Below are 25,610 nucleotides of genomic sequence, written 5' to 3' on the forward strand. Positions count from 1 at the left end.
TCATCAAGCAACATCACGTTTATATTGAGTGAAATATTTGTTGTTTGTTGTTGTTTCTTGTGCATCATTTTATATACATTTCCCTGGAATTCTGCAGGACTTTGGGTGGGTGGGGGGTTTAGGAGGGTCTGCTAAATGTAAACTGAAGTTCTGTGGGTTTGAACAAAGCTCGGCTGCACAGCGAGGACAAACCCAGACCACAGAGCAGGCCGAGTCGAAGAGGTTAATGAGCAGCTTCTCAGCCGGCGGGTGGTGCAGGACACACTGTACTCAATGTATAAACTCTGCCTGAGCCATCATCACCTCTGAATCACAGGTACAGTGAGAAAAATCTGTTACAGAAATGCGAACTGGCAGATTAGATTGCCTTCATGGACCCAAGTGCTACGAAAAGCCACTGAGTTCAAATCTATAAGCATTACATCAGGCGAAAAGAAAGAAAAAAAAACATTTAACAATATGTTGGACATGGGGTTAGAGAAAATGCTCAATGAAACTAACTTTAAAATAGCCTAACAGTCAGAAGTTACAGTTTTTGGGTGTCGTTCGTTTTTAAAAGCTGCTGATTCTCCTGCTTTTTCTATCATTTACTCCCCCTGATGAAAAAGGTTTTTAAAGACATGCTTCACAGAGAACTGAGGCGTCTTGCTGTGACGCTCACCACGCTAAAGCAAACGGCTGCAGTTCCAGGGACCTTTGTCCTGTGTGAGGCACACAATTAAATTATTATTATTATTATTATTGTTATTATCTTTTTTTTTTTCTTTGGTTCAACAGTCAAGGCAACTGTTTGAGTAAATCCTACCACTTATACAGTTTCTGGATGCAGCGTTCCTTTCATTGCATTGATATGAGGCTTCAAGGGAAGTAGAGATCCACCACCTTCATCCTGAAGAACTGCAGGTTCTGGAGGATGAAGCCAAACGACAGCAGGACAAGGAGGACCGACGTTCTGTGAAGAAGGAGTGGCCCTACGCCGTGTCAAGTTGCACAAATTCATTTTTTTTTTTAGGAGGATAAGTTCAGCTCCATGTTCAAAGTACCGCTGAATGATTCTGAGGTGAGTTTCACACAGCTAACCTCTTCAGTTTTTGTTGCTGCAGTGATGATGAACTATTTTAAATTCTAGTAGAGACCCCGAGGTTTCCAAAGATGCCAAACATGTCCTGCTGAAGTCCAGGGAAATTTGACTAAAATGACGCAGAGGACATGTAGATATTTTCTATTTGATGTAATTCTGCAGCCATGAAGCAGTTGCCCCTTGGCTTTGGATATTTCACTCAATATAAATGTGATAGATACATGCACTAATATTAAGGTTTTTGTAACTTTGTGGTAAATTATTCACCCCATGAACACCAAACTCTGAAAATTTCCCTTAAATTTCCCCTTAACTTCAAACACAAAGCGCTGCGTGTCGACCAAAGCCAAACAACACACCTGGAGACACAAATCCCTTTATACAGTCGTTTCTTTATTGCAGAGACTTTTTTTTTTCCCCAAAAATTTTGCTTGCATACATGTCAAGACTCCACGGTAGTGTAACAGTGAGGGCAGAATGATGGCAGGTGAACACAGGTGACCCCCGGCTTCACGCGTGTGAGCAGAGCAGCTCCATGACCTTGATTGTCACAGGAGGAGGATTTTCTGAACGTTATTTTCCCGGCAGTCCGTCCGATCTGCTCGGACACAAACGCTTCAAGTCGTCGGGCGGTGTGCGCTTTCACACCCCGTCCCCGTCTCGTACAAATGGCAACACAAACCATAAGAGATTAAAATGTCAAGAATAATGCCTCTGGTGTTCAGATGGGAACAGTGACTGGGAATTCAAAACAAGAGAAGTCACCACGAGTGCGTTACACATCTGCTTATCAAATGAGATTAAGAGCCAAAATAAATGAGAATCGAACAGATGGCCAGATGATGAGCGGCGGTCACTGTTAAAAACACAACTAAAACAAGAGAAGCTCTGATGTCACGCTGACTGTGTGTTCCTGAACTGGCATCTTGTGACACGTGTTTTTTTGTTTTTTTTTTTAACATTATTTTAGTGTTATTACTGAGTTTTCATATTTACAACAAAGTATTGCCTTTTCCCATCGATTAGGCATACGTAACATATACTCGTGTTGCTACTTTGATAGAAGTTTCAGTGTCTTTGTGCTGAACACAAAGCTTTTCAACAGAAACACTCCTTTAATTGCATAACTTACCAATTTAAAAACAAACAAGTCGACTGCCCTTGACCTGGAAATCACAAATCTAAATGCACTGTAATAACTAAAGTGCTTAATGAGATTTTTTTTTGTTTTGTTTTGTTTTTTGTTTTTTATCCCCGATGTGAGCTGCCATTTTCATGGTGCCTGGACAGAGGGATACGAGTGGTCTTGCTCTTGATGGAGAGAGAGAGAGAGAGAGAGAGAGAAAAAAAACAACAGCACGATGCCCCCAGTAAGTGGAGGTACAGAAAACCAAGCTCATGGAGAAGCCCACCGTGGTGCGTACTCTCAGTCGGAGTGTCCTGGGATACGTGATGAGCAGGAGCGTACTGGGCTGTAAACTCAGGTTAATGCGCTAGAATTTATTTGCACCGAGCGCTGCGCTGTGCACCTTTCCAGTGAATCATTTTCATAAAGAAGCTTTAAGACTTTTATTCAGCTCAGCTTCACCCTCCAGCTTATTGAAGTGTGAGAAGGAGATTTGGTACGACGCTGACCGGAACGTGATAAAAGACCTAGATTGCTGTGAGACCACTGGAGCGGAGTGGCGGGTGCGACTTCGGATGGTTTATTCGTTTCATTTGCAGCTGCGGTGGTCGGTAATGAGCGGGGCCCGCGTGGAGCCGGGCGCTCTCACCTAGCTGCCGCCCGGCGGCTTCAGGCAGTCCTCCGTCACGCCCTGAGAGGCCAGCTCAGAGAGGACGTTGTCCAGGTAGTTGGGGTCGGGGTAGCCGTGGCCGGACAGGTTGGACATCATCTCGGTTTTGTGGTGGATCTCGTTCCACACCACGGTGTCGGGCTCGCCGGTGGTGCTGGACGTTCCCACGGTGAAAATGAGACGCCGCATCCAAGCCACTTTGAGCAGCTCCAGCACCTTCACAGGAGGGAGGGAAGGGGCAGTTAAAGGTGTGCACTGTTTTTTAGGGCCTCACTGACTCATTACTCAACACACTCGTGGAGCTGAGGTCAGATCTGAAGGCAACATTAACAATTCTGCTTATTTTCAGAACAAAACAAACAACACTGCATACAAAGACCAGCAATCTGCAGTTTTTATATAAAGGATCATCCCAGTGTTTCTGCATGTTTAGCATAATATCTAAAAAAATGTGCATGTCATGTTTCTGTGAATCTTTCCCCAAAGCAAGCAGTTGATTTTTAGGGCTAGGACTATCATTTTCTCCCCTTTTATCCCGTCACTGTTTTCCATTTATTCCACTACAATATGAAAATGACTTTTCAAAGACTTGAAACTTTCTTCACACCAGTTTTCCATCACCATAATAAAGTTGTCCACAGCAGCTTTCCTAAAAGCAGCTGCACTGTTGTGTTTCAACGACTTCAAATTGGGCGAAGTGAAACGGCTCGGACACCAGAAAATAGTCCCCAGGTTACGGAGCGGGTAGGGCTGCAATGTGACAATACATATCCTACAAAGACAGAAAAAACATCTGTGGTTCCATGTTTGGCTATATCATTTATTTTGGTTATTTTATTGTGTCACACATCACTTTGTTCCAGTAATTTGTCACAGCAGAGCGTCACACTGCACCGATCACCAAAACACTGACAGCAGTGTCACGACTTTATTAACCCTGCACCGACCGAGCTGAGATAAAAACAGGACAACTTACGGTTGTATTGGCTGAAACAGAAAGTTCACTCCAGAGCAACGTTAAGATTTATTTCTCACCATTTTGTATAAACTACTTGTCTGTGTAACTTACAGAAAATCTGCTGTATCATGATATGTATTGTTATCGGGATATGAAACGACATATCAGGAGGTCATATCACGCGGCTCTTCCTCCTGGGATCAGCGGAGGAAAAAAAAAGACCCACGTGTAAATCTGTTGTACAGATCTCAGATTTGTAATCTGCGCCCTCGGATCTAATCCATGCGCTCCAACGACTCAGATTACAAATCCGTGGTCAGTTTGTAAACTTTCTAACTTCCTAATTCCTAAAGCGAGTGCAGATTTACACACGGGTCAGCTGATCCTAGGGGGCGCTCTTTATCGGGGAAACATTTGCTTTGGCGCAGCTCAACAACGGTGCTTAAGATTTGATTCACTGTTAAAAGCATGAAACCGCTTCAGGATCTTTGCTGCTCTTACATCTATGCTGCACAGATCTATGCTGTGGCCTCTCCCTGGTGTGATGTGACACACCAGGGGCTCTGATGATGGAGGTGTCTGAGGCAGCACAAAAAAAAAAAAAAAAGGAAGATAGAGGAACTACAGCAGAATAACAGAATTACTGAGGAATTAGAAAAACCTAATCTGATTTTCCATTAGTGAATTACATCAAAGACTATTTCTGGAAACTGGGAGTGAGCAGCTGCAGTCGGCAGCCAGCGCAAAATGAGCTCCAAATCCACCGTGGAAAGCAACGTAACTGTGTAAGCGTCGCGAAATGAGACCTTTTGTTCGACTTAATTTGATGACACTGACACACAGCGATCCTGCTGGAATGTGATGCCAAAAAAAAAAAAAAAAAAAAAAAAAAAAAAAAAAGAAGAAGAAGAAGAAAAGGAAGAAAAAAGAAAGGCAGACATGGGCTGAGCTGTGTTTATCTAATATGTAGAGCCGTGTAAGTGGAGTAATGGCGGCGTGCGCTCCAACCTTGGAGATTCAAGGACGACGTAACAGAATTAGATCCAAACTCCCATCCCTGCTCTGTCCTTCAGATCCACATCCTGATCCCGGCTCACCTCCGGTTCAGGATCCCGTAACGTCTGTGCTGACACCTACGGATGGAGGCCGTTGCTCCACGGTGACGGGCAGGCTAAGTCGACAGCTTATTTCCCATGATTCAGTTAATCTGACACAGCTGGACGGCAGACGTGCTGCTTGTATTCGGTTGATTTCATTCGTCACTCGTTCACTTGTAAATAAAATTCGAACATTGTTGCGCTGATCCCGGATCACCACGATGACATTTGGCCGCGACGGGAGCTCGGTCCCCGCAGTCATTATTTGTTCACAGCTAAACAACACTATTAGCCGGCTAAAGCCACGCTGTGTAAAGTGCGGGCGGGGGGGGTTGTGTGTTCAGTGTGTGTGTCGCTGACTTGTGTGACTCGCGCTGTTCTGATTCACTCACAGTCGCACTTGGCAAATATTTTCACGGTTAGCCAAGGACCTGTGCATTTTTCCTTTCTCCCCCAGATCAGACAGTCACACCAAACTCCTCACAGTGAGATCTGACCTGACCGGTGTGGAAATGTTGTTTCAAAGCAACATCCCACAATGCCTTGCACACAGCATTTTAACAATGTGATTGGGGTTAAGTGTTTTTTTTTTACTACAGAAATGATAATTTCCAGTTTATTTTGAGGTTATAATAATTCTGTTTAGCAGATGACCAGGGTGGTGACTGTAATGTCACTGTTTATTCATTTTTGCTTCAGTGTGTTGATTTCAGATAAAAGCACCCACTCCCAATGAGGAACTAATGTCTGTAACCTTGGAAACAGACTCTCATGGGCCTGTAGGTGTCAGGTCAGACAAAACACTTATCTGCTACGGATATTCTGTTCATTGGTTTTTTTGGTTTTTTTTTTTACTCCAACTGTCGTCCAGTCATTTTAAGCTTACATCTGTGACTGGACAAATCCTATTTGTTTTTGGGGGAACAGGTTGGTGTGACGCTCACTGTCTGCGTGTCTCACAGGAGGTCAGTCCGTTTTAATATCAGGTTCTAGGCTTCAAAGGACAGACTGACACTACAAAACCTTCCCCAAACTTCTGCTGTCACCACAGTTATGCGTGTCAGCTCCTGTCCACTTTATGAAACACCTTCCTCGACGGCCGTACGATGCGTCGATGTGTATGGTCGGACAAGAAAAAACATGTTGAGATTTACCTCTATCGTTTCTATCGCCGCTGTCGCAAAAGCCGTTTCACAGAAGAACTTTGCATAATTAAGCCGGAGCTCCTGGTGGTCTTGAATGCACCACAAATGGACTCGAATGACAAAGACGGCGTGTGACACAGACCAAAACTCCCCGCAACACTCTGATAACTTGACGAAGACAGACCGGAGGTTACGCCTGACGTTTGAATGTGGTTTGGATATAAGAAATCTGACGCCACCCAGAAAAAGTACGCCGCAGATTCCAATACAACAAACCTCCTCTTCCACTTAGAAAAGAACGACGAGAGCCAGGAGAGACAAAGAGATTCAAGCCAATGGAAGGTAAGTGTTGACCACAAAAGCAAACCTGAGTTCTGTTCCGTGTCACTCACAAAGAAAAGAAAAGAGAAAGTGCCTTTCATTTGTATTTAGTAGCTAGTCAAAAGGAGTTTCATAGCTATTTTGGACAGCCAATTTTTAAACTAAATTCAATAAAAACATATTATATCGTAGCATATATTGTTATCAAGATATGAAATTATCCGTCTTGTGATAGAGGATTCTGTCCATATCGCACAGCCCTTCCTTTAATGATGTACGAGCAGCACGTGCACCTGCATCTCTGTGATATTCTAGTTGTATATCTGACAGCTAACATTTGGTAAATTAGTCTGAAAAATGAAAATGAAATGTAAAATCCAACTATTTTAGAGAGGCATTATGAAGCCTTGTGACATCTTAGGATCTTCTCTCTGTGGCCCTTCACGATTTCCTTCCCTTCTCCCCGCCCCCCAAGGATGAAGTCACAGGGCGTCGTCCTGTTTGTTGTCAACATGTGGGCATGTGAAGCCCTTTCACACTGTAAACAGTCATATTGGGCTCTAAATAAATCTGAACATGAGCTAAGTCCCACTGGCAAAGTTTGAAACTTGGCATGGAGGTACAATGTTAAGCTTTTTAGTCGAAATCTGTCTTGTGATTATAGCAGCCTGGTGGCTAGTTAACAAACACCCCAACAGACAGGATACACAAATAATATCCAAAATATGAATTTATGGTGAGATCCAAATTAAAGCTGGAGTGCATGAAACCATTCTGTGATTCCAAAAAAAACAAAAAACAAAAAAACAGGTAAAAAGCCTGTTTACACTCCAAGCTGCTCAGCGATGGGTGATGGTGCTGAGAAACACATTTCAGCAACAAAGACTTAAAAGCCTCATTCTCAAACTAATAAAAGCCAAATTATTAATAGCGTACAGTATTTTGGACGATGAATTTTCTTAATGCTCCTTTAATTCCTCTCACATAACGGGCCTTTGATACCAGGACAGTGGCCCAAAGACAGAACACATCAGAATTATCTCACTGTGGAATAGCCTACTGTGTTTTAAATAAAGCAAATGGGGAGGAAAAAAAAATAGGTTTCATTGGTTATTCTGCCATCTGGCCGGGACTGAAATTGCACACCTGAAGCCATTTGCTACAAAACCATCGACAATTTAATTGGACCTAATGCTCAAAAGCCCCTCTTTCTGAGGAGCCTGATGGTCTTTGTTGGAAAGGACAAATAAAGCAAGGCGATGAGTGAGGAAAGGGTTCCACCTCTCGATGAAAAGCCTCCTGAGCTGGCTCATCAGCTTTGTCTGCTAGCAAAAGAGTTTTCCTCGCTCCAGTGTATTGCTGAAGCTGGGCAGATCCATTAAACTTATTTAAATATGAAACACTCTCAAGTCTCTGGTGTGCAGCAGAATGTGTTCATCATGGTGTATTTACCGCTCTAAGCAGTGATTTCTATGTTGGCGTTGATGTAAGGGGGAGGTACAGAAGACATCTCTATTATTCCGGATGGAGCATCTGCAGCTTAAATCTCACAGTGGCTTTATGGAAATAGCTAAGTATCACAGATAAACTGGATTTAACTGGAGACAGAGTGTGTGTGTGTGTGTGTGTGTGCGTCACTGTTTTTGTTGAATGATAGGGAATGTTTTGCTTTTTTACCTTCCTGCCCTTGTCGTTGTCTGGTAGAAAGCAGAAGCGCGGGAATCCTCTACAGGTGTATGGCTGGCCTGGGTTGGGGTGCTCAGGACCCTGCAGAAAGGATCAAAACATATCAAAGATATTAATCTAAATATTTGGCCTGCAGAGGATCCACATGTTTAGGAACCAGACAGATCCCCGGACCAGCACTTAAGATGTGACCAGAACTAGATTTGGATCTCAGCTCTTATTTTATTTCACAAGTGGAATTTCTGCTTTAAAAAGAGCATGCATGTACATATCTTCATTTACGCAGGCTGGAGATTACAGACACTCATTGTAATATCAATAGCGGTATTTGCAAGCTCACTGAACCTGCTATTGTGCATATTGACTCAGTGGAAAGGCTCTGCTCACTGAACAGAGCCTTAATGTCAGCAGTAGCACCTGTGTTTACCTGCTGTTTCATGTCAAAATGGCTGCCGTGAAAATGTCTTACTAGAGCAAAGAAATTGTTAACAGTAATGGCACAAGATCAAAACAAATCTGATGCTAGTCCCTGTAACTTTAGCTAAGCATGATGTGGACTTGCATTGGACTGCATTCTTTGCTGTAATGTATATTTTCTGGTGTTGGTATCAGTCACCAGTGGCTGCAGAAATAGCTGAATGTGAGCATCAGTTTGTCCTCAGGTCATTTTGTTCTGCTAGGATTTCCAGGCATGAGGAACTGCTGGCTATCAGATGTCAGCATCTGTCGTCTTATATCCGAAACACACTGCGTTTTGGGGGTCGTTTCCTTCAGTTGTTTGCATTCTGCTCTCGCTCCCAACAAACATACCACCACTGTGTAAGAAGAGGGCTGGGACTCGCACATCCATGTGTCTCCCAAGTTCAAATGGCTTCGTTCTCTCCTGCCCACACAAGCTGAACTTAAGGAGAAAATGCTCCAGAAACTATTCCAAATGTACATCATCCACTGTCCAAACTGCTGACTCATATAAGAAACAAAGTTTAAAGGAGCAGAGTGGTGGCTCGGGGCGAGGAGGTACCTGTATTCCAGGCGGGATGCTGTAGATGATCTGGATGGTGCCACAGTCAGGGTGGCCCGGCAGTGACTGAGCAATGCTGTAAATTTCCATCTTGCCTTTGGGCTGGGTGCCGGTCTTCTCTCCGTAGATTGTCTTACATGAGGGGCACTGCAGGCTCCCGTCCTGGGGGGGAAGCCACAACCAGAAAAGCATCTGAGTTGGACCGATCGATACAAACCAGGTAGGTACTGATCAAATATTCATTGATCTGCTGATGAGAATTTGTTTTTCCCTTTCTCTTTTTGTCACCTATTGACTGCATCTCTGGTCTTATTAACTGGCACTTTGAGTTGTTTTTTTTTTTTTTTTAAATATATGTGGTATATGGTATGGATATTATTTATGCATATTATATTTAAGTGCCTGAGACGATAATAATTTCAACTTAATATTTTGAGCATCAAAAAGCTGACTTACAGAAGAGGGCAAACCATACCTGCATGTTTTCTTTTCAAATATAGGACGTATTTGTTATGCAGCTGCTGTAACTTGCCATACACTTCAGAGAAACATCCACTCCAAAACATAACCTTAAATCCCGTCATATTTTTCGTTCTCTATTTGTTTTATTGAAAGGCAACATGGGAGCCTTATTTCACACACCTTGGTGAACAGCATTAAGTGCCGTTAGATTCCCAGTGTGCAGTGTACAGGTTGTGTAACGGTGCGGTTTTGGTATAACAAAATGCACCGAGGGCATTTGGGAACAGGGTGGGATTGAAATGAATGTGTTATCAGTGGGTGTGTTAGGGGCTGGGACTGACTTAACCAGTCAGTTACTCTCTTACCCATCCCTTTACGGGCCAAGACATAGTGCCATTTTCATGATGAGGGATTGCATGAGTGAGTGTGCAAGTGAGTGAGAGAGCGAGCCTCTCCTCCCACCTTGGCACACAGCGCCGCACCAAAATACCAAATGCGCCCTGGCAAGGAGAAACCATGAGTGCACCTCACAAAATCTCACTGCGGCAGTGACTGGCTGCACTTTGCACGGGGCTGTGTGAATACAGGACCCTAAGAGCTGAAATAAAAGTATCTCCACTCTCTGAATGCCACTGAGGGACAGACGCTGAAGCTGCTCCATCAACAGTCAATGGAAGCCTTTGGACATAGCCTTTAGAACTCCAGTAGTAAATTTAAGGGAAAATGGGCTCATTTTCTGAATTTTGTTTTATCTCTTCAGGCCAGCACACATTAAAGGATAACTTCTGTGCTTTTTTCTCTAAGGCCTGTCTTAGTTGTCGCAGAGGGGGGGGGGTGGGGGCATCATGGACTGACAGATACCAAAATCTTTTCAACGAGTGCAGTACTGAGAAAGGTGACTTCAGTCAGCAACTGTGCAATAAGTTGCAGTGTAATCCTTGGGGGCAATTACAGCCTCTGGAGAACATCCACTAATAGAGCTGTTCTAATACAAACATTTTGGCAAGACTGGCACACTGGAAGAGCTTTCTTTCGGGCGGACCACATAATAATAGAATAACTGCAGCCAGTCATTACATTAAGTCCTCTGGCACTGCCATTTTCTTCAGAAAAAGTGCTTTGGCGCAAGATAATTTCTCTCCTCAGTGGTCCTCTTTGTTGAAATGCTCAGTGCTCAGTGTATGATTGGAAGTGACTGGATCAGTTCTGAAGAAGAATTAGCCACAACTTGATATGAACAAACAAAAAAACATTTTACTTCACTATGTTGTTCAGGTTGCATTTCAGCAATAAACGTCCTCAAAACATGTGTCTAAGCTTCCACCACTGCCTTTCTGCAACAGACTCTTTTCTCGCAGAATTACATTCCAGTTTTGCTTTAAAAATGCTGTGATGTCTATGTGATTCTTTGACTTCTCAGATAAGGCTCTTAAGACCCCTATCAGAACAGGCCAAGGCTGTTCATACTAGGAACAAACTCTTTTCTTTGGCCCATAATTGCCCAAAAGATTGCATTGCAACTTGTTGCGTAGTGGTTGCATGAGGTCGGTTTTCTTAATACTGCGTCAGTTCAAAAGATGTTTTAGCACCTATGAGTCCTTGACACTTCTCAATAACATACCAACAAAAAACAAGAGTAAAAAATATCAAAATATTCTTATCTTTCTAACTTCAGGAAAGCGATGTTCATATGAAGCATGATCTGAACTGTCTTCACAAAGTAGGCTTATTCATTTCTAAATGCATGTAATGATCTTTTACTTAATTTAAATAGCAAATATGACTTGTTAATAAGTTGATACTTGTTAATAGCTTGCATGAAGATGGTTTACATGTTACCCATCTTCAACATGTTTTACAAATTATGTAATTACAAATTCATAATGAATGACTGTTTTATGATTAACACTGTCTCTCTTCTAACACCACCATGTAACAAACAGTAATAACTCATAAATTTGATTTTTCCCCCCAGATTTAGTAACTGATTCTAAACCCATTTTTTTTAGTAAAGCAGATGTTTTTAATTTGATCAAAGACTCCTACTGCAGTTTGAACACTCGCTTGCCACAACACTCCTCTCATCCAGGCTGTTCAACAATATGAACAGCTGAACGTGACATGGATTTGACAAGTCATGAAAACATTTTATTTATAGGACACATCGGTGCAGTAGCAGACTGAAAAGTACTGCAGTGTGCATAAATAACATGACTCCTGTGTGTCCACATGATATTAACAAAATAAACCTTTTCCATGGCAGCCAATTTGACATGAAATAGCAGAGTAAACACAGGTGTTACTGATGGCATTAATTAAGGTTTTGTGCTGTTTAGGTGTAACAGAGCCATTCCAGTGAGCCAGCATGAACCATAGCTCTGTTACACTAAATGAAACTGAACTTAATATCACTGTTAACCCTAATATTTCCTGTCAAAATGGCTGTGATGGAAAATGTCTACTGGCCATTAGTGTGGAGCTTGTGGAGTTTTGTACCTTTGTTCCGTTGTTGTACATGGCCAGCATGCAGAGCATATGCAGGGTGTGTCCACACTTGATAAATCTGCCCACTGTGTCAGGCCGGATGCTCTGGCCTCCGTCCTCTGACGACACCGTTTCATAGCCGGACGGATTTGACAGATGATCCATGCAGATAATACAGTCCTGAGGGTGATACAGGCAATGTGTGTTTGGATCTAAGTGTCAAAATTAAAGACTAAAGGACTGTTCACAGTCGACGAATCAATCTGCCACCAATCATAACTGACCGACAGACCAATTAAATCTCCACTTTAAATGGCCTTACTGCTCAGTATTTGCTCCTTTCCTTTCCTTTTGGATCACAGCACTCAGAGGAGCTCATTACTGAATTTGCTGTTTTCAACTGTTACACACTGACAGCTTACATATATTCATTACGACACTATATTAATAATTTCATAGCCTATGTGGTTAGAAACAGTTGAAGTATATTGGACAGAAGGTATAGCCTATTCCGCCTCAATGAAAGCCTTTTTCATTTTTCATTAGCAGCATCAAGCACATAACGTGTAATAATTATGTGCAAATAAGAGTCATTTATTTCCACAGAGCCAGATACACCAGTGATATCATGGAAGCATAAGAGCAATCTATTAAACAAATTACTATATTCAAATTTGACTGTTTATGCTAATGTGCACTTTGGTGATATGCTATTGTGGGTAGAATGTCCACGTAAAATGAATCACTTTAATGAGTGATTAGATTGAAAAAGGAAACTAAAAACCTGATTTCTGCATCCCCACAAAGGAGCAGAGTCCTTATTTCATTAACAGGTCTGGTGCAGAAGTAAAATTTAAAAAAAAAAAAAAAAAAATCACAAATGTGAAAACATCTACCTCATCCGGTGCTGTAGTCACTTCCTCCATGTAGCGCTGAATCACCTCCTCAGGTCTCTGCGCTGAGGCTAACAGAGGGAAAAAGGAGAAGACAGTAAACAATGAATTAGCTGAAAATGAACTGATGATGATGACAAGCTCAGGGTTCAACTGGACAACCACAGAAAAAGCCACATAATCAGATGAGATGCTGGTGAGATGAGATGAAATGGGATATCCTTCAAAACACAAAGCAGTTTGCAATTTCACATTTGAGTTTCAGTCAAGTATTAGCCACATAAGCAGATAACTCTAGTGTGTCTGGACCACTTTCATACAAACGTGTCCACGTTGCTACTGATCGAACATCCAAATTACAAAAACTGCTAACGCTGATTTGCCTGAGCGAAATGTGGATCATGCAAAAGCATCAAGTCCATCACCAGATTGAATGTATGCTGAAGGAATGAATCATACAGCGCAAATGTATGACTGCTATGGTGAGCGATGGGTACTAACACTTATTGCCAATCACATATCACTAGCAGTCACTCCCTCCTCTCACATACACACACGTGAGTGTCAAGTCTGTTTGGGAACAAGATGTTGAAAGGAAAGTAAATATTCAACCTCTGGTGTCATTTTGAGTTTATTACAAGAGACAGCTCTATTTAATTCTAGACTCTGAAAGGTTAGGAGGACAGCTTTTTTTCCTCCGACTCTCCCTGCTGAGAGATAAGGAAATAAATGCAGTGATCAGTTTCCAGACATGAGCGTTTGCCTTTGATGTCTGGCCGGTCCCGTTTATTTCAAATGCAGATAGTCAACCTAGGAAGTGGCTATGAGACTGGAAGAATAAATATAGAGACAGAGCAGAGATCGAAAGGTTTTTCAGACAAATTAATAAGCAGCAATGAAATGGCGCTTAATGCACAGATGAGCATGAAAACATGGGAGACCAACTTTGCAGAGTTAGGCCAAAATGCAAACTTTTTCTCTCCAACCAATAAAAATGTCGACTTCACTACAGATAAACCCATTTAAAATACTACCGCTGCAATCTGAGTGCACTGGCTACACATTACACACCAATGGGAGCCACTTCACTGTGTTTTTGTCCAATAGCAGATCTGAGCTAAATTATAGCCTTGTATAGTGTCAACAGTGCAGCTATGGTAAGTGGGACATATGTTTTCAGGTGACTGTGTATGATATCCACCAAGGACATTTGTTGTATGATTTCTTCCTCTTTGCTGTCGCTCTAGACATTTAACTATATAAAAGAGACAAAATACAGACATTTTCTGCACCAAAAAGGTAGAAAATGAAAGGCCTTAGAGCGACTGGTTTGATTTGATGCCAATGTATATGCACAATTAGGCTTGTCTGTGTAAAAGGAGTTAAGCACTCTATAGCTAGCTTTATAATACCTAAGGCAGTGTCTATATCTAACCACCAGCACCACTGTACATTTAAATGAGAAGCTGCAAGATGGATGGGAAGCGGACACTTTGGAAACAGCGCTACATCTGGTGCCTTTTTTACGACAAAGCAGTTTCAAAGTTAAGTTCAGCGTTTAAGAGAGGGGCTCATAAAAAGTCCAACTTTGGAGAGCTGATCAATTACAACAGAAGGGCAGACAGACAGGGTCACAGGGTAGGTATGCAGCTGACAGTTTACAACAACAGCCAAACTGAATAGCAGTAGAAAGGTCAGCGGGAGCTGTTATTGGGACTGAAAGTAGGCATGAAGTACGCCGACTTGTTCATCCCATTATCTGCAGAGTTGCATGCCCCATCATAAATTATCGGCACAAAATGCAGTTGAAGCAGTGTTTCTTTCTGACATAAAGGTGAAATCGTGCCAACACGCCCAATGAGCAACACATGAAGATGGATGAATGTGAGCTGACGCAGGATGAAATGTTCTTCATGCGCCGGGTGCAATTCGGCCCTGTGGCAGTGACCAGACCAAGCAAATGGCAGAGAAAGGAGGCAGAGGAATGGATGTTGGCATGGTAGCTACCTCTCCTGTGCTGCCTCTTTGCCCTCCTAACTGAATTGCTGCTGTTGCTGCTGTGGGCCTTGCTGGGCCTGCTGGCTGGGGGGAGGAGAGGAGGAGGAAGAGAGAAAGGAGCAGGTTGCTGCTGCGGATGTTGCTGCTGCTGCTGAGGGAGGGGGGCACTGGTGAAGTGCACGCCGAGTCCCACTGCTGACATCAAAATGGAGGCCATGCCTGGAGTGGGGTGGGGTGGGTTGGGTTGGGACGGGGCGGAGTGGGAGGGGTGGAGAGCCAGTGGAGATATGCAGGAAGGAGGAGTAGGGAGGAACAAATCAAAAGTATGAGAAATGTGGCAGTATCTAATCCTTCCCACCACGGTCCTGGTACGTCCACACACACTGGAACACTGGATTCAGGCACAGGATCAAATCATTTCAAATTAGGATTTGAGGGGCTGTCTCTAGCCTGGCTCGGGCTGGGTCCTCCTCCCTACACATCTTAATTGGTGCCCCTCTGAGTGTCCTAACTCAAAAAAAAGTGACTGATTCCAAGTCCCTCAGTCTAGATACAAGACTAATACCGATTTTGCATTCAGCCGGAGAACATCTTTAAATGACTTCTTAAAAAATATATATATATTTTTGCTCTTATTTCTTTTTCATCCAATGCATCTAAGATTCAAGGTTCCTAATTTTTTCCACCTTGCCTTCATGTTTTTCTAATAATTACTAGCCAAGATTTCAAAAACTTTATGAATAGCTGCTACTCCTTTCTTCGGTGTGTATTACAGATGATACTATGAACTGCTTTATGCTAGAAGTGTGTGGTAGAGGTTCTGTATCAAAGAGTGGAAGGGGAGAACAATGATTCCTAAGAGCTATGAAATACAGCAGTGATAATCACTGAAGTGCCTGATATGTTTAGAGGAGATACCACCATGGGTGACCTTTCATCTTTAGCTCATCTTCTTTTCAAGGTTGTGAATTGCAGGGGGTGCCGTCACGGTTCGGTGCATTCCTCAGTTATTGAGGTCATGGTCTAGTGGCTACCTCTGAGATGACTGTATTGATTCTGCCAGCATATCAAAGACAAATAAAATACCACTTGTAGAACTATAATTTTTAGAGGTGTAGGGCAGTATTTTTTTTTTTTTATAACAATTACATATATGGCCTATAAATGGTTTGTTCAGCTGGACTTCACCCTAACCGCTCAGTGACACCCTAAAGCCATTCAACCAAACCTTTTTGTCCTCAACCAAGTGTGAAATACCACATGGAGATTTCTGTGTGTATGTATATGTGTGTGTGTGTGTGTGTGTGTGTGTACACCGTTAGATTCTTCCAAAAATATCAATACACAAAGCATACAAATGGCTCATTAAGAACACTGAATGTATGAGGTTCTGAAGGGGCAAAGGTCCCATGTACTACAATTTAAAATAAAAGGTTCATACACAATTACAAAAATGAAACAGCATAATGAATATAAAATGAACATCTTTTCTAACAGGTCCGAGTTTATCCACACTTTTCTTTACTGTGTGTCCATCAGTCATGTCTACATTGCGTCCATTAAGGTTCCAGGCCTCTGACTGTAAAAGGCTTTTAAAGTTGATCCTTACGACACACAAATGGAGAAAATAGTGATTCTCAGAGAAAAACTTCACACGTTGGCATTGACAGCGTGAAGCCTATTATCGTAATTAATTCAAATGCTGTTATCACTTATTTCAATATTAAATGCATGAGATTTTTCCTATTTCATTTTTTTTTATTCTTTTTTATATATAGTAAATGAGGCTATAATCATTTCCTGAGTTGAGAGCCCTTTAATGTAAAGACAGAGAACGAGTTGTAGATAAACTGTATAGCTATTTGAAAGTATTAAAAGGATAGGTTTGGTGTTTTTCAGCCCTGGCCCATAATTTATAACCATATATATCCTTGTATACATTCACATCATGAAGAGCTGCTTCTTCTTGTGAGCATTCATATATCCTGAGCTGACACTGAACACCATGTTGGTGCCGGCTGGCAAGTTGCCATTTTGTGGACGGACACTTTCAAGACAATTGACTGTGTTGAGTTTTCCAGTAGTGCTAGCTAATTTTAGCCATGCTTCTAGTTGTAATATAAAACTGGTAAAAGTACATTGTCCTACTAAGGTGTTGTGTTCCATGTGGTTGTTGCTCTAAGGTGGCGATGACACTGGCAAGAAACAGAGCCAGTGGTAGCGGTGGAGCTCCCACTGTTTTCTGCGGTTTGGGAGAGGTGTGATCATGGCAGCGTTTCACAGTAGAACCGAGAGCTGAATTTGTTCAACTTGAAACTGAAACGCTATACACTTGTCTTTAGTGTCTTTAGTGTTCCCTGACTTTAGTGTTCCCTGACTAATCAAAATGATCAGAATCTAATAAGGTGGGCCTCCTATCAGCAGCATCTAGAGGGTAGGTCGAGTCAAAGTTGAACAGCCATTTGCTACATAATAAGCAGATGGAGCAATACACTGCACCCGTTGAATTGTCTGCCCAAGCGCAGCGTGATGCTTTGCTGCTGATGCTTTCATAATTGCAATGTGATTGTCGCCTAATAGAGAAACCTGAGTGGCCAAATTCAGCATGTCACAGTATAGAGATTAGAGTGCCAACTCCGCCTACCTGGTGTGCTGGCACAATTTAATGTCGACTGTAAGTGTAAAACCACAATACTAATTAAACTTTTCCATAAGTCACAACAGCCACTGCTGCAGCCAGCAGCCAGCAGCTCTAGCTCACAGCACTGGGTCATAAAGGTTGATCATTTTTTGGTACCAAACAAATCAGGTCAGTACCATCAACCACTAACACATGTAGAGGAAAACAGTGCCAACTTTCAATATTTTTGTATTGTTCTGGTGCAGCCAATCTCTAAGTATGACAAGGCTTTACAGATGTGCATATTCACCTATATGACAAACTTGCACCACACTGAATGATTTGATTCCGGTGACTGTTTTTTAGCAATCTAGCTAAATCTCTAACAGAGCTTGCACTGATGAGGCATGGATCATTTTTAACTTCAGAGTCTAGCTTAGTGGAACAAGTCAGACACATGAAATGCTATAAGGGCTCCGCCTCCACTAGAGCCTGCAGTCAAAAAGATTCCAGTATCGGCTTTAGTAGTGTAAAAATTGATGAAAATATTTCAACAGTGTTCTGATATTTGCATGAATTGACAAATTCCATGTGCATGAAGGTGCACTTTGTTAGTTACATCTCCTCTTTCAAGTGTCATCTTCTAGACACTGAGACATCAAACACAAGCCAAGTGCCTGTTGGAGCTGTGGGATAAAAATGAATCCAATGAAAGCACACATTGTCTTTTACAGAGTCTAGACTGAAAACAAAAGGTGATCATGATTTTGTAATTAGGACTTCACTGCCTAAGGACGTTAGTGAGTGCCAGTGCTCAATAAACACAAACGCTCGTGTGAAGTGTCTGTTTTCAAACATGCTGTACTAACACCCTGGATATCATCACTTGTTCCTTTTTGAATATAAGCTGCTCTACTGTGATGTACTCAACATTAGGACTTTATCCTATTGTTTAGGGTTTTATGCAAATTTTTGCCTCAATTCTGAATTTCTGTAAAACCACTGCTTTTTGTAGCATGTTATTCCTAAACAGACTGACACTCGAAACAAACACAGGAACCTGGTACTGTGTGGCATTAACATACAAAAATCATACTGGATAAAATCTGCAAAACAATTCACAAGGGTGGTGCAGAATAGCCTGAGCACAACAGAGGAGGAAACATTCAGGATGGCTGGCCAGTGACCCGTTTACCTGCCAGGGCAGAGCTCACGCTGGTGGATCCATTCAGCTGGACGGAGATGGAAGGAACACTGCAGGACAGGAAACAAGGGCGTTGACACACAGTCAGCACAAACGCCAGCAACAATCACCAGGAAGAACCAAATAAAAGACAAAATGACATACAATTTCCATTCTGAATCCACTTGACCGAATCACTCCATTTGATGATGCAGTGAAGCATATGAAATTTATTTGATGCAGCATGATGTAGAACACGGTATGTAAAGCGCTTTGAGGCACGCTTGAGATAAAATGTTATATAAATAAGATTTGACTTCTTTCAGTATGTTGCTTTATCCTTTAAGGGTGGCACTGGACCCATTAGTTTGCACTAGTAGAAAAACATTTGTGACACATACACATTTTACATTACTTGTCGCTTTCACACTCAAGTCTGTCCCTATTTCATTCCTGAAAAAAGAAACGCACTGTTTGCTTCACAAGAGTAGAAGAAATCAATTTAAGTGACAAAGCACCATTAAGGTTTCCCATACAGATTATTCTAATAACCGGGTTAAAAAGTAATGTTTGATACATTCATCCTCAGTTGTTTGTAATGCCATTAAGATTGTCACTGCTGTTACACCAACAGGTTACTGTGTTAACAATCCCATCCCCAAAATCTGTTTATAATTTTCTTAAGTAGTCTATTTGAAGCAGTTTGCACTCTTTAAAAAAGACCAAATTAAGCTTTCTCTTTGTTCGTTTACAGCAGCTTAGGACAAATAGGCTGTCACGTTGTTTACATTAAAGTGTGTTTCATATCCAAATATTATGTTGTCTTATCACAATTACCACCATAATCAGGTCTCTGTTTTTAATCATCATATCTAGCCCATTAAGGAAAGCATTAAGGATTAGGCGGTGTCAGTTTTTAATCCCCCACTATCACCAGGAAGGCACTGCCTATATAAAGCCTACTTCCACATCTACAACCCACCGTTGCATTTTAGCACTTCTTGCAGACAGTTCATGTTTTGTGAAACCAAACTGACTGCTCTGCAAAACAATCTCAGATAATTCTGTTTACATTAAATACAAAATCATTCCAAAAAGCCAAATATATGTAGATCAAGCAAACAAACACCAGACTCAGTGAGGCTCTTCTGAAGGGACTGTGGCTGTCACACACAGTCAGTGTTAGCCGGGGTAACAAAATACAGTCAAGATGTATCTCAGTAATAACCGGTGAAAGATTATTTGCCATAACCTAACTGCTAGGACAAGTGAATACACTTTCCCTTCAACAATACAGCTATATTTTCTAAATAAACTTCTCATCCTCCTTTCCTCTTCTTAACAGGCCATGCCTTTTCCTCTCCATGGATTTGTTCCCTTGTGTTTCTCTCATGAGTGGCATCTGACTGGCCAATATCCGGCCCTGGGCGCCTCTAAATGTCCAACAACAATGCAAAGTCAAATGTGCAACTAAAGAGCATGCTTCACTCACAGAGCTGTGCTTGTTTCCCTGGTTGTCACTGAACAGCAGCAGCTTCGGACAGGTGAATCTGGAACCGATTCTCATCTTTTATCAGTCTTCATGCATGTATGTGGACAACCTCAGAGCTCTCACTTCACAGTTCATTTTGGGGGTTTTTTCCCCGATGTGTTCTCATTTACTTGCCTGACAGACAATTCAAAGAGACTTTTCTACTTACAAGCACTTTTCACCACTCAGGACACTGCATAATAGCGTCAAAACTGGTTAAACCTTATTAATATTTTCCTCTGGAATTCCAGTTTTGAAGCATCACTCCTCAGTGGACGGCCTCTTTGGTGGAGGTCTGTGCTCTACTAAGAACAATATCTGGGTAAGTATCTAGTTATTAAGGGATTTCCCATTTTTTAGGAGTCTGTTCACATTGATATAAGCTAATAAAAGTAACATTAATTTTGTAAGAAGTGAAGTTATTAAATAATCATAGGCTAATTAGGCCTAAATAAATTTAAATGTTTTTATTTGAAAGTCAGGCCCTCCACAGTATGTGCTTACAAAAATTCTCACCATTGGACAAATGTAGTTGATGACCCCCTGGTGAATATACAAGGCCTTCCGAGGAGAATTGTCAGAGCTGTAAGTTATTACTGCACCTAACTGGATAGAACGCCAAAAAAGGACCAATTTATTGTCTTCTGTTTTTGTCATCAGACAGCCCTATCTTTTCGAAACTTTCAAAACACAGAGTGGAACAATAGGAGGAAATGTACCACTGATGTCATGCAGTTTCCTTGACAGAAACAAGGATTCTAACCTGGAAATTAAGGGAATATTCAGGGTTTCTCTCTATTGACAGCCATGTTATAATACTCACTTTCTGTCATCTCCGCCTCAGACGGTGAGCTCTGTGAGCATGACCACGGTTTAGATTCACAAAATGTTAACAGACTGTATGTTTTGATGCACCATTATGACGTCAGCTTGGGACTGACGTCGTAACTCAATATTGATTGTAGAAGACTTATCATCATTGCAGAACTCTCCTTGTCCATTCTTGTTTTGTTGGTTTTTAAATGGCATTACAAGTGACTATGATAATCACTTGTTTCACTGAAGAGCATTATAGCTTCAGCTGGCTGGGAACACTGCTGTCCAATACAAACACTCCAACAGTTGAAGTGCCACAAAGCGATTAAAATCCTGTCGACACTCGCGCTGCAGTAAAACATGTCGAAAGAGCTGCAACTGAACAGTTATCACAATATTTCAGTTAAAGTTGTTCATTTTCAGTTTAATGGCCTACCTGCCGTCCTAACACTAGGGCTCCAACAGCTGTCACATGAGTGCCATTCTACAGTATTGGAAGCCAGCTATAGATTAGGGAGAGCTACTTGAGCTAAACCCACACAGCTCTTGTTTCCTTTTTTCCCCTTTCATTTTTCATGTATAGTTCAATTGTGTCAAACAATATGTTCAACATTTGAAAAGCATGACCCATCACTGCAAAAATAAAGACAATGAATGTATCAAACAAGACCTTGTAACACGACTGTTCTGGAAAGAATATTCAAACAATATTCTGTTTCTGGTGCCTGAGAAAATGGAATTTGAGGCAACAATGTGGAAAAAGATTAAAGCCAAAAGAAACTTTACTGGAATTGCAAATTCACTACACCACTTAAGCAAGCCCGGTGTCTTTGCAACCTGTAGAGAAACAGGACAGGAAGAATGGAGGTTTCTCGCTACACAGCTGGGATTCACAAACTGTAAGTCCTCTAGGCTTTTCTACTGATGTGAATTGATGTTGCAGAGGCATAATACCACTGTTAGAGGGGCAGATTATTTTGGCCTTTCTACTTTATTCATTAGTTCAAAATTCATGGAGACATGAGAGAGGGGCAGACAGCTTGAGAGAAGGATCCCAGGCTAAACCTGGCTCTGTGACATTGAGGGTGTAAAGTAAATCACAACGCAACCTAGATGAAACTAAACTTAAACCTTAGTACTAACCTTAATCCATTGGCACTGGTAGAACTGGTCAGTGGAGGTCCAGAGAGTTGACTACCAGAGGGGGGTGGGGGCCAGGGACCTCCCCAAGACATTCCCCCAACAGACAGGGGTCTCCTAGGGTAAGGCGAGTAGACAGAGGCGGGGTGAGCTGTTGTGGCCCTCCCTGTCCCCTGCAGGCTGGGCCGGTTCAAATGGCCTGATGAAAAGGAGTGTCGGGATCTGCTGGGCATGGGCCCGGTGCTGCTGTGGCTCAGACACTGCTGGCAGGAGCACGCAGGGCCCGAGGGGGCAGGCGGGGGGCCGGAGGAGGCTAACGGGTATGGGAGGTTACACTGCCTTCGCACTTGCCGCCTGAAGCCTGTGCTTTTGTTCACTTGGGCCAGGGATGTAAGATCCACTATGTAATTATATCCATGTGGGCCCAAGTCTGCCGTGCCCTGGCGGGCCTGGTAGCTGTGCTCCAACAGGATGGAGGTTCGAGTCTCGTAGGGCGTCCATCCTCCTTCATCATTGGCCCATTCCCAGTAGACACCGCTGCCCAGGCCTGATGACTGGGCAAACAGGGACCGACGGACTGACCGTGTCTTTCCTGAAAAAAAAAAAGAAGAAAAGAAGCATTTTATTTGGATTAGCTTGATAAAGTTAATCACAGCAGCCTAAATAAAAATAAAAAAAATTTATTTGCAGGTTATAAGAACATCCCACCCGCTTTAACTGAGACTACTCAAATTTGACCTACTTGCCCAAACAATTTCTGGTGTTCAACATGTTGTCATACATGTACAGACCTTTAATTTCCACAATAACATTTCCACAAGATTATTACTCAAAGTAATACCTCTGCTTTATACTTGTGGTTAGTTCTCTGCTCCACACTGAGGTGCATCACACATTATTTCACTGTGACAGCAATATTATGAGAAAACCATTTCAGTTTCCCCCAAAGACCAATCCGCTTATATATGGAAGGCCTTTTTGGGCAAGGCTGACTGGCCAGCTAAAGTAATGACATAATTTACAGGGTGTATTCAAAAGGAGGGCATAGTTCTCTTTTTCCCCTGCCAGTCTTCAAAATTCTTTATAAATATGTTAGCAAAGACTGGGGGCTGACACTTACTCTTACAGGCCTCTTAAAATAAACACACAGAAATAATCAGAGGCAGTTCAACTGATAACTCTGCTTTTGCTGGAAGTGTGGCAGACCTTTTCAAGAAAAGCCACTGCCTTGGCACAGGTTTTTTACTCATGCCTGTCAATGTTCATGAGAGTGAATGAAGAGCACAGAAATTTTCAGCTGTTACACTAAAACAAAATGTTGCCTTTAGTCTTTGGAGCATCAATTAAACCAGGTAACACTAAGTGGCAACCAACTTAATGCTCATGTCCGGCCACTCACCAGAATATACATTGCTTTGCTTATAAGGCACTTTTGTGACAAGGTTTTAAATGCACAGGCTACATCAGGTTTACAGTGATAACTCTTTTTTGTCATTCTTAATTTTCAACCTCTGATGGTCTTCAAATTCGTGTCTGCTTGCAGGACATGACATGATTAGCCACTGGCTAGCAGATAAAGAAGCTAACTTACGTGTCTCCAGAGTTAACTATCGGACAGCTGTGAGAATGCAGGTTGACCGAGCAAGCTGCTAGACAGGTAACTAGTTGGCTAATCAAGGCTAGACGGTTAACGTTAGCTCGCAGCGATGTAAACACTGCGACCAAAACAACAGCGCCACACTGAGCTAATGCTAAGCGGCTAGCTGACCTAGCAGCGGTAACGTTAGCTAGCGAGGCAAAACAATACAAGTAACAGGACGCGCAATGCAAAGGCTAGCGATGTGAAAACAGTGAATTCACCTGTGTCCTGGCGAAACTGTTTCAAGCTTGGTATATCTATGAGATAAGGCGACAGGCTGGGGTCTGATTGTCCAAGGCAGATGCTCGTTGCACCGGGTCCTCCTCCTCCTCCTCCCCCTGCTGCGGCTGCTCCTCTCTGGCCCCGCGGAGAGAGACACCGCTCGATGTAGCCGCTCACCTGGCCGCTGTAGGGCCGCCAGTAGCCCAGATCATCCTGCCATTCCCACACCACTATCATGGGCTGGGATTGTCCAACTGTTCCGGATGGTGTGGCGGACACAGATGGCCCGTTTCTAGAGCCGCTCACCCTAACGCAAGAGCCGGAAACAATCGCCATGGTCGGACAGCTAACGGACGCCAGCTAACAACAACTCGCTCTCGTTAGCTAGTCGACGGATTGTGGCTACGACGCGGACAGGTCTGCCAGCTCGGCTAGCTCGGCTCGTTGGAGAAATCCATTATAAATCACTTAACAAGCTTCTGGGGAATGGCCGAGTGCAAAATGAAACGCTAAACAGTTGATGTAAGCATGTAAAACCATACTGACGAAGCTCGGACGTGAGATAAGCTAGGCTAAAGTTTTAGCTTTGTGCTGGAACGTTACGAGCGGCGTTGCCAGGGCTCATCTTCCTCGTCTGATGCTGCCTCCGCGTCCCGTCGGAAATATCACCACTGCTACGACAAACACACAGAGCCACGCAGCACAGCTTGATGCGTTTGTCCCGAAACCTTCATAAAGAAGTAGTTTTGCTGTTGACTTCACCAGAAGGTACTAACTCACATATAAAGAGAGAGAAAAGCTTTAAGGGTGCCCGTGTTGCCGGGATAAAATAGCAACTTTTAAAGGGAAAATCCCCTAAAAAAAAAAAAAAAAAAAAAAAAGATATTTGGGCTGTACCAAGCTTTTTTTTTTATTATTGATTTTGTTGTTTGATGGTGCATTTACTTTATTTTTTCCTCTGTGAATAGATTTGTTTGATTTGAAATAATCCCATCATTCACTTTTTTGGCATGGCAGCAAAAGGCATCAAATGCAATGATACATTGAATCAGGAAGACATAAACAACATGTATCAAGTTACAGGTCGGATACAAGCATCAGGCATCAGATACAGAGCTTGTAAAGCAAACATAAGAAACCATGGTGATTTCTGATGTCAATCCAACCAAACATCTTTTTGTGACATAATAAGTTTGTCCAAAAAGCACAATTCTATCAAGAAAATTCTCGCTTACTGAGAACAGCGACTCCTAACAACTTGAAACACTGCATATTGCTATAATCAAACTGCTGTATAATGTCTTAAGACAATATTTTGACACTTGTTCGTTTTTACATAGAAAGCTGTTGTAAGAGAAACAACGCTGCTGTCTGTCTTGGAGAGTTTCTGTCCTTTGTGAATGTTTTAGATGTTATAGATGTGCAGTCAGAAGGAGCTGTGATTGGAAAACCAGCACACTTAACTACAGCTATGTCAGCTGCATCGTAGTTTAAAAATAATGCTTATTAATGTCACA

At 42.3% G+C, this 25,610-nt stretch overlaps 1 protein-coding gene across 2 annotated transcripts; it reads right to left on the reverse strand.

Annotated features, from left to right (window-relative positions):
• Window positions 1-1,511: 1,511 nt before the first annotated feature.
• dtx2 (deltex 2, E3 ubiquitin ligase) lies at window positions 1,512-24,731 on the reverse strand. 2 transcript variants are annotated; one of them, XM_030068861.1, is made up of 9 exons: window positions 24,093-24,731; window positions 22,236-22,824; window positions 18,758-18,816; window positions 14,952-15,161; window positions 12,948-13,015; window positions 12,064-12,231; window positions 9,106-9,267; window positions 8,076-8,165; window positions 1,512-3,093 (listed from the first exon to the last, which is right to left on the reverse strand). In XM_030068861.1, exons 1-9 carry the CDS (start codon window positions 24,427-24,429, stop codon window positions 2,857-2,859), a joined length of 1,920 nt encoding a protein of 639 aa, XP_029924721.1. In that variant the 5' UTR covers window positions 24,430-24,731; the 3' UTR covers window positions 1,512-2,856. The 2 variants fall into 2 exon arrangements, with proteins under 2 accessions (XP_029924721.1, XP_029924722.1); XM_030068862.1 differs by lacking the exon at window positions 14,952-15,161 and having other exon boundaries at window positions 24,093-24,729.
• Between the last annotated feature and the right edge of the window lie 879 nt (window positions 24,732-25,610).

The sequence above is a fragment of the Myripristis murdjan genome, chromosome 14 (assembly GCF_902150065.1).
Source record: "Myripristis murdjan chromosome 14, fMyrMur1.1, whole genome shotgun sequence".
NCBI lineage: Eukaryota > Metazoa > Chordata > Actinopteri > Holocentriformes > Holocentridae > Myripristis > Myripristis murdjan.

Excerpts from the sequence above, each read along its gene's own strand:
- dtx2 (XM_030068861.1), bottom strand. The coding sequence starts at position 24,429 with ATGGCGATTGTTTCCGGCTCTTGCGTTAGGGTGAGCGGCTCTAGAAAC. Across the intron at positions 18,817-22,235 it reads ACCAGTGCCAATGGATTAAG|TGTTCCTTCCATCTCCGTCC; the intron begins GTTAGTACTAAG and ends CCTGTCCTGCAG. Across the intron at positions 8,166-9,105 it reads GCATCCCGCCTGGAATACAG|GGTCCTGAGCACCCCAACCC; the intron begins GTACCTCCTCGC and ends TCCTTTCTGCAG.